General features: G+C 41.2%; 1 protein-coding gene across 2 annotated transcripts; it reads right to left on the bottom strand.

Moving 5' to 3' along the window:
• Nucleotides 1-6452: 6452 nt before the first annotated feature.
• Nucleotides 6453-10042, bottom strand: LOC147421068 (uncharacterized). Of its 2 annotated transcripts, none has more exons than XM_086504370.1 (2): nt 9150-10042; nt 6453-6558 (listed from the first exon to the last, which is right to left on the bottom strand). In XM_086504370.1, the coding sequence occupies exons 1-2, from the start codon at nt 9379-9381 to the stop codon at nt 6515-6517; spliced, it is 276 nt and encodes a 91-aa protein (XP_086360496.1). In that variant the 5' UTR covers nt 9382-10042; the 3' UTR covers nt 6453-6514. Both variants share the same exon structure in this region; 1 of them encodes a protein (XP_086360496.1).

Below are 10042 nucleotides of genomic sequence, written 5' to 3'. Positions count from 1 at the left end.
CTTATAAAAAACAATACGTATAAATCGTATCATTTCACATTGCACTATATCAATTTAACTAAAGTGCAAGCTTACGGCTTTCACACATTACGATAATCGATAATTTTAATCAAATTTTGAAAATGATTCTCATTGTAACATGATAATCAATTGCAGACCTTGACGATTGCCATATCTATCTGAAGTACAAACATGAAGTTCTCACACTCCACGATAGATCTTTGAGCACTTATCTATCTGCAGTTGATACATGTGCACAATCACACAGTGGAATCGATCTTGTGATCCAAATAAAAATAATTAAATATTAATATATTTGGACATGATATTCCTAAATTTTAATTCCAGTAAGAGCATAGTGTGATGACTCTACACACGACAAAAAAAATTGTATCTATGTTCACTTTGAACTGAGAAAATATATGCACGTCAAAATCGAACACTAAACTAAATAAAACTAACTTGTATTATATTATATTTTCAAAGTGATTACCTCATGTGAGAGTACACTCTGCACGTAACGACGTCAATCCCTAAATTATATCACTAATTCACTTCCACGTGTCATTAAACTGAGCACATAGCAAGTGACCCCTATAAAATAAACACCTTGCAATGAGTGAGAGTCTGAGCTCTACACAACATACAAGGATCTTATACTATTTAATCCTAATTTTTTTTTGGGTCAAATATTGAACAACAGTTTAAATTATTTTTAAACAAATTTATTTTCAAACTATTTTATTGATTTCAATGGATTGCAACGTAAAAAAAAGAATGTATTTCTATTTTATTTCTCACATAGATTGTCTTTTATGATGTCAATTGAGCTTAAAAGAGTGTACTGTCTTCTTATATAGAGAGTGCACTGCCTTCTTATGTAGAATTTATTTCGATTAAACATGTCTTCGATCATACGTGCCTTTGATCAAAGTTTTTTCCGATCAAAAGATCTTTCATTCAATTTTTTTTGAAATTATACGTGAGACTGATTTTGTTGACGTGGCACCGTATAAAATGGGCGTATAATTCGGATCAACGGATAATACATCTATTATTTGCGTATTATTTTTCTTCCATATAACAAATAATGCTATTTAGATTTTGGGTAGATTTTGGGAGTTGAGTTGGATTAATCTTAACTATAAAACATGCATCTTGTAGCTATGAAGATTGAATCCTAGACTCAATCACATTATTTAAACGTACTATATATACATTTTTGGTGCACAAAAAAATTTTAAAGGGTTATTATGCATGATTGTGAGCCTTGCACCACACAAAAAACAAGTGATAAAATGACGACGCCCATGCACGTGTCATATAGTCCTGAGGGAGGCCTCCCTCAAAAAAAGAAAATATAGCATATCTCCTTATATTTTTAAAATGGAGAATATTAACCATCCACGCGCAGCCACGGCCAGTGCTCCTGAGTCCTCTCTTTGACATCGATTCCCCTCTCATTAAGGCCATGGTCACGCGAGGCTTAGTGAGAACTAAGCCTGGACAAAATCTGACATGTCGCAGAGGAACATGATCGGCAGTAGCAAGTAGAGAGAGAAGCGGAAGGTGCCGATAGGAGAGAGAGAGAGAGGGAGCTGACCAAGAGCGTACCGGCATAGTTTTGTAACTGTGCCTTTTTAGGCACAGTTACAAAACTATGCCGGTGGAAAGGTTTCGCTGTCAGATGTACGACTGTCAGACTTACGGCAAACTAAGCCTCGCGTGACCATGCTCTAACCAATTTCCTTGCGATGTGGCATGTTCTCTTTCATCGTGGGCTGCCAGCACATGCGCCAAACAGGGGTGCCAGTGCACAAGATGCTTGCAATCTTTAGAATAGGCCTAGACGTGGCCTCTGATCTCAATATCAACCCCCGCAATCTAACACCCAGGTCCCACAGCCCAAGAGAAGTGATCTATGCTAACGAGCGAGAGAGAGAGAGAGAGAGAGAGAGAGAGAGAGAGAGAGAGAGAGAGAGAGAGAGAGAGAGAGAGAGAGAGATTGAGATTAACGCCATTATTGCAGGTATCCCTTTTGTAAGAGATTCAAGTGCTGTCGCACGAGATTGCTTTAGTCAAGAGAGTATTCAAGCTGAGCTATTGAGGGGAGGGGCGATGCAAGCGATGAGGAGGAAGCTGACCTATTGAGGGGAGGGGCGATGCAAGAGATGAGGAGGAGGATGCCTGCAAGCTAGACGGGAATTGATATAGGTAAATTGGGTACCCCACCTGCGCCTCTATGTCTTGCCTGTCCACATCCCGTGAGGGTCCCGCACCCTTTCTTGCAATATCCAGTGTTCCCAGAGAAGTATTTTACAAGCAGAAAGAAAAACCTGCTACTCTCGTGAGAACCAAAATTTTTGGAAATTCTCCCAACATGAAATTTCAAAAAATAGACATGCCAAGATTTTAATGTCATTCTCAGCATGAGACGGCCGAAAAACTTTTTAGTTCACATTAACACTTAAATAAAGTACAAATAGAGGTATGGACGGCAAACTACTCATGAGAGTGTATGAAAAGAAACATACAAGCCATTCTTTATAACCTTGTAGGCCATTTGAATTCAGCACTTTCACAGCAACTGTGATAAGTACGGTGCCATTATGTGCAACCTCGTTGACTGAGCCCTTAAACACACACCCAAAGCCTCCTTCTCCCAACAAGCTGTCAGGTCGAAAATTGTTGGTAGCAACCTTCAACTCCTTATAGAGGAAGACTCCCTGACTTACAATCAGGTGCAATTCGGGTGCAGGAGGACCAGTGTTCACAGAAAACCTGTAAACAGTTACAATGGACCTGTGAAGTTTGGAGTTTTATCGGCCACTTAAAAAATTGAAGGTTTTGCAAAACAGTAAAATTTTGTTGAAGAAACGAGATCACCACTGTCACTAAAAAACTAGAGGGTATAGTTGTGTGAGAACAATAGTTTCGAAGGATTACCACTTTTAGAAACTAGTAAATCAATTTTCATAAAGGGTTTAAAAGTTTAAGAAATCATGGTAGGACCAATCAAAGTCGTTCAATGGTGGATTATCCATATGTGGTCCAATGAGGATCCTTGGACTGTAAATAGGTAGCCCAAAGCTTCATATTTATAATCTAGACTGGCTTATACAGAACCCAAATTCCAGAAGCTTCAAGTTCAAACCTAACTAAAGCTCGGTGAGTCTCTCTCTCTCTCTCTCTCTCTCTCTCTCTCTCTCTCTCTCTCTCTCTCTCTCTCTCTCTCTCTCTCTCTCTCCCCTCTTTTAAGTGCGTGATTTATAACACTTAGGATAGAATGGTCATTAAGCCCACTCCATTGCTAAGCTAATGCACCCTGGCCCCTGCTGTCTTCGCGCATGAGCTATGCAGTTTAGAAACTTGTTGGCTGCCAGCCTTGCAGGTAATGGCGTGCAATCAGCAACAGCACTCATGCACAGAAGAGAGAGACAGAGAGAGAGAGAGAGAGAGAGAGAGTGCTACGCAGCTTGCGCTAGCGGCTAGAGTGCTATGGTTGAACACTGCCACGTGCACTATAAAGCATGCAGTCATCAGTGCTCACGACGAATGGATGGCTCGAGCCCGGGGTACTGACTCACATGAGGGCCTCATTGGAATCCCAATTCCTAACTTGCCCCATCATCATTGCCCAATGCACTGATAAATCACAGAGCATAACTTTCTCTGCATTGATCGGACCCCTCCAAGAAGCCAAGGCAGAAGCCTAACAGTAGCTCTTCTCATCTTCTAACGGCTCTCTCCAGTCTAAGGTTACACCTCCAAATTAAGGTTGGATCAATATTGTTTCTTGTTTTTAAGCTTCTGTGGATTTTTCGCCAGTTTCCCAAGTTTTCTCCTTGCGATGTGGAGAGAGAGAGAGAGAGAGAGGTGTCATGGGTGTGCTGAATTCCCCCTACTGTTGGCCTACTTTGTGGTCTCCCCTTATCTGCTCATGAGCTACATTGGTCCAAGCTGGGTTTCCCCCTCTGTGTAGTGTTTAAGTCCACTATGGTGGAGTACTGATTATTTATGTGCAGGCAGCTCATGGTCTCTCTCTTGAGCTGTTCATGCAGCGACAACCCTTGGCCCCAATGCCCCATGCAATTCATGCAACGATTTTAATCATTATCATTTTCTTGCTACAGACCATTGCACCAGTAGACCATGTAGCTTCACTACACAGCTTGTTTACGTAGACATTTTTTACTCAGAGCATGCTTGTTTGAGAGAGAGAGAGAGAGAGAGAGAGAGAGATTCATTTTTTGCAGGACTTTCATGGAAAATACGATGGCACAAAATCAATCTACAAGTAAGACTAATAGTCAATCCACTCTGTTGGCCATGCCAAATTTTACTCGCATTCAGACCCCATCTCACAAAAAGGTTAAGGTACATGTCTCCAACGAGGATACACACCCTGCTGTGCTGGCGATTTGTCATCATTGAATGTGGTATCCTCTAGTACCTCTGCTGCATCTAGTATGAAAATGAGCCGAAAACTGCTTTTATGGGGTTATTAGAACTCGAGGATGGAACGTCAAAGGGATTAGAGAATGCATTGTTTTCTTTGTCTGAATCTTATGGGCTTGATGAGAAGAAGATGGTCAGCTTTGGCTCTGACAGAGCATCTGTCATGGTGGGTGTACGCAATGGTTTGGCGATGCTTTTAAAGAAGCGGAGTCCCTATATGACACCAATTCATTGTGTTGCTCATCGCACACACCTATGCATTTCTGACGCTTTCCAAGGTAATGATCTTGCAAATTATGTTGATGGAGTGCTTAATGAACTTGGCGCTATGTTCAAAAAGTCGTCGAAGAGTTCTGCCAGATTGGTAGAATTGCAAGAGTTCTATGATCGCCCTCCATTGAAAATGGAGAGGGTACACAAACTTCGCTGGTTGAGTCGTTATAAAGTCTTGGTTAAAGTTTGTGAGGTGCTTGAGCCACTCATCGTTTTTTTGCAGGAAGAAAGTATTGGATTGTATAACAAGGTAGCAAATTTCAAATTTGTTTATTAAATTCACTTTTTGGCTGATATTTTAGAGTATCTTGCGTCCTTAAGCTTAACCTTTCAAAAGTCTTTTGTGGATGTAACGAGTATTACTAGCTTGATATCGTGTATTGTCACTATTATGGAAATGGAGTAAGTTGCAGGTCCAATGGATGAATTTGGCTTGAATTTGCACGGCTATGATGGACATAGATTCCCTATCATTCCAGAGTATGGTGTAAAGCATGGATGGCTATGGACTTTGGGTAAAGCCATGAAGGGTGACATGTACTACAACATGCGCATTCAAAGGTGTGTCATAGGGACAGATCTTGCAGATGCTCTTCATTTTCAACATGAATTTTGCGTGGAAGTCAAAACGCATTTGGAGGCCTGATTTGCTAATGCTTCTTTTATGCAAAATTTTTGGAATCTTCTCTCCTATCATGTTTCCTTGTAGCAAAGAATTGAAAAGTTTTGGTGGTGCTCAAATGGATGCTTTGGTTAAGCATTTTTCTCATGCTCATGCATTAAGTGGGGGCAGGCAAGTAGGCCCCCTTGTACATGAAAGGTCAATGCGGAGGGAGTTTCATATGCTTAAAGTTCAAGGGGCTTTAGACCCGGGGCGGTCACCGTTTAGATTGTATATGCTATCACATGAGTTAACCGGACAGGATTATTAAAAGATCAAAATGTATACATACAGAGGGGGGTGGGGGTTTTTTAAATAGGCATGTAGTGTAAATGTAGTATGTATATTGAGGTATTATTAATAACCTCTTGAACGCACGTGATATAGGAAGCTTTTGATAAGTGACCGCCCCGGGGCTTCAGATTGGAAGGGGAAAACATTGAGGGATACATGGTGCTTGATAGGGAAAAGTGATTGTTGGCGCGAGAAGTATCCTAACCTTTGGTGCCTTGCTCAAATATCAATGTTACAGTGTTGCAGTACTGCCATATGTGAGAGAGGATTTAGTGTACAAAACATTATCAAAAGGAAGCTTCGCAACAGATTGGAAACAAGGAATTTGGATGTATTGATGCGTATTTCTATTGAGGGGCCTCCTTTATCCTCATTTGATTTTACCGAAGCTATCAACCTCTGGCGCGATGGTGCAAAAACATCACAGCATGTGTATGGGTTTCATTGGGAGACTGCATAAGAGACAATCATGTTTCACTCATGTATGGTTGATGTGGATTTATCTATCTTTGATTTGATTGCGAATGAAAATAGATGAGGCAGAAGGTTTGTGCGTTGCCATTGTATCAAAGACGCATCAAAGAAATGATCTTGTTGATGAGTTTTTCATGAGTTTTGTTGTTTTTTAATAATAATTTCTATTTCCTACTGATTATTCATGTCTTTTGCAGAGCTGGGGGTGAGGAATATGGGAGCTTCGACTCAGCTGCCCTACTCCTCACCTCCCCAAGAGAGCTTGGTTTTGTCATTTCCAAATGACAATGGGGTTCAATGCCATATATTACCTCTTTCAGCTCTTCTTCGTAAGATGAATCTCTCAACTCATCATCAAAAGCATCCTCTATGCTTCCATTCTCCAGCAAGGACCTCACCTGCACACAAGGCAACGGGAAAAACTAGTTGTTACTCTGCTCTTAAAATGTTGACACCCCTTCCTCTTTTTTGAATCATCAGTAACATATGGAAGGCTTTGACAGTTGCAAAATAATCAAGATTGCAAGAAACGCATTTGTTAGACCAACATCTATGGATGTCATGCATAAATACACGCCCCACAACTCAACATGAACCCATCATATGAATCCACTGATTTTAAAACATATATATGAATCGCAAGGAAGAGGGTGAGTCAAACCTTAAACCTGAAGACAAGGCAGAACCTAAATGTGAGTTGCACTGGCTCAGAGGCACCTAATAGTCTCTCCAACAACTCCCCCGTCTGGGGTCGCAAGTGTGGCTCTGCACTGGTACAAGAAAGACCAAGCAGCAGCAACCGCTTCAACTCTATCTCCTCAAATTCCCCTCCTAGTTGAATCATTCCCTAAAGCTTATGTTCAAGGAATCCTGCAAAGCATTGTAGGTAAGGACGTGGTAGAGAGTTGGGGGCAATCCCAATCACAAGACAACAATGCAACAGGTTGTCAAAATGCTTGAGAGAGTAATTATGGAGTCAGACGACGGAATTGACGAGGGTGTTGGTGGTTGACAAGTAAGGAGCGGCCTGAACATGTATAGAGCTTCAGAGAGAAGGATGTCAAAAGCTGACGGGGCAACATCTGCTTTTAGGTGACGGGGGGTTCTCGGCACAATTGGAAGCAATGTTTGGTGGTGTTGCCATTGTATGTACATCCATACTCTGATAAACAGCTTTGGCACTTCAGTGCCCATGTATTTTATAATAGTCATATGTAACTTTTATAGTAAAACCAGAGAGTACCTTGCTCTTTGTAAGCCATGGGTAAGGATGCAATTGAAATTTTCCATGACGAAATTCCCGACCTCTTTGTTGATAGACTGTTGGTGATAGAGACCAAAGTCTCAAATCCAAGCTGTTCCAAGCTGGCTATATCTACTTTCTTGAATCAAGAGCATACCGATGTTATTTATTTCAGGTCTACTCATGTGCGAAGTGCAACACATTTCCATAGTATGTATTGCAATGGCGACCAAAGAGGCTCCATTGTCGCCCATGGTCCTCAGAACTATTTTGAACTGTCATCATGAATGTGTTGAGATTTCTGTCCTTGGCAGGCTTGGTCTTTCTTGTACTAGTGCAGATCCACACTTGCGACCCCAGACGGGGGAGTTGCTGGAGAGACTATTAGATGCCTCTGAGCCAGTGTAACTCACATTTAGGGACTGCCTTGTCTTTAGGTTTAAAGTTTGACTCACCCATGTCCTTGCAATCATATTTTTTAAAATCAGTGCATCACATTTAAACTGGTTGCTCTTTTATTCAAGGGTCTTACTGGTTTTGTGGTTGGAATTGTCACAACCCCCCTAAAAGCAAGAAAGGAAGAGGGTCCACTGATTTTAAAAAATATGAATTGCAAGGAGAGGGTGAGTCAAACCTTAAACCTAAAGACAAGGCAGTCCCTAAATGTGAGTTGCACTGGCTCAAAGGCACCTAATAGTCTCTCCAGCAACGCCCCCGTCTGGGGTCGCAAGTATGGATATGCACTAGTACAAGAAAGACCAATCAGCAGCAACCGCTTCAACTCTATCTCCTCAAATTCCCCTCCTAGTTGAATCATTCCCTAAAGCTTATGTTCGAGGAATCCTGCAAAGCATTGTAGGTAAGGACGTGGTAGAGAGTTGGGGAATCGAACCCCATTGTCATTTGGAAATGACAAAACCAAGCTCTCTTGGGGAGGTGAGAAGTAGGGCAGCTGAGTCGAAGCTCCACTATTCCTCACCCCCGGTTCTGAAAAAGACATGAATAATCAGTAGGAAATAAAAATTATTAATAAAAAACAACAAAACTCATGAAAAACTCATCAACAAGATCATTTCTTTGATGTGTCTTTGATACAATGGCAACACACAAACCTTCTGCCTTATCTATTTACATTGGCAATCAAATCAAAGATAGGTAAATCCACATCAACCATACATGAGTGAAACATGATTGTCTCTTATGCAGTCTCCTAATGAAACCCATACACATACTGTGATGTTTTTGCACCATCGCCCCCAGAGGTTGATAGCTTCGGTAAAATCAAATGAGGATAAAGAGGCCCCTCAATAGAAATACGCATCAATACATCCAAATTCCTTGTTTCCAATCTGTTGCGAAGCTTCTTTTTGATAATGTTTTGTACACTAAAGCCTCTCTCACATATGGCAGTACTGCAACACTGTAACATTGCTATTTGAGCAAGGCACCAAAGGTTAGGATACTTCTCGCACCAACAATCACTTTTCCCTATCAAGCACCATGTATCCCTCAATGTTTTCCCCTTCCAATCTGAAGCCCCTTGAGCTTTAAACATATGAAACTCCCTTTGCATTGACCTTTCATCTACAAGGGGGCCTACTTGCCTGCCCCCACTTAATGCATGAGCATGAGCAAAATGCTTAACCAAAGCATCCATTTGAGCACCACCAAAACTTTTCAATTCTTTGCTACAAGAAAACATGATAGGAGACAAGATTCCAAAAATTTGCATTAACGAAGCATTACCAAATCTAGCCTCCAAATGCATTTTGACTTCCATGAAAAATTCACGTTGAAAATGAAGAGCATCTGCAAGATCTGTCCCTATGACACAACTTTGAATGCGCATGCTGTAGTACATGTCACCCTTCATGGCTTTACACAAAGTCCATAGCCATCCATGCTTTACACCATACTCTGGAATGATAGGGAAGCCGTGTCCATCATGGCCGTGCAAATTCAATCCGAATTCATCCATTGGACCTGCAACTTACTCCATTTCTATAATAGTGACAGTAGACAATATCAAGCTAGTAATACTCGTTACATCCACAAAAGACTTTTGAAAGGTTAAGCTTAAGGACGCAAGATCCTCTAAAATATCAGCCAAAAAGTGAATTGCATAAACAAATTTGAAATTTGCTACCTTGTTATACAACCCAACACTTTCTTCCTGCAAAAAAACGATGAGTGGCTCAAGCACCTCACAAACTTTAACCAGGACTTTATAACGACTCAACCAACGGAGTTTGTGTACCCTCTCCATTTTCAATGGAGGACAATCATAGACCTCTTGCAATTCTACCAATCTGGCAGAACGCTTCGACGACTTTTTGAACATAGCACCAAGTTCATTAAGCACTCCATCAACATAATTTGCAAGATCATTACCTTGGAAAGCGTCGAAAATGCATAGGTGTGAGCGATGAGAAACACAATGAATTGGTGTCAGATAGGGACTCCGCTTCTTTAAAAGCGTCGCCAATCCATTGCGTACACCCACCATGACAGATGCTCCGTCAGAGCCAAAGCTGACCATCTTCTTCTCATCAAGCCCATACGATTCAAACAAAGAAAACAATGCATTCTCTAATCCCTTTGACGTTCCATCCTCGAGTTCTAATAACCCCATAAAAGCA

Source organism: Adiantum capillus-veneris, chromosome 28 (genome assembly GCF_014529385.1).
Source record: "Adiantum capillus-veneris isolate H3 chromosome 28, ASM1452938v2, whole genome shotgun sequence".
Taxonomy (NCBI): Eukaryota; Viridiplantae; Streptophyta; class Polypodiopsida; order Polypodiales; family Pteridaceae; genus Adiantum; species Adiantum capillus-veneris.
This window is presented reverse-complemented; position numbering and strand designations above follow the sequence as displayed.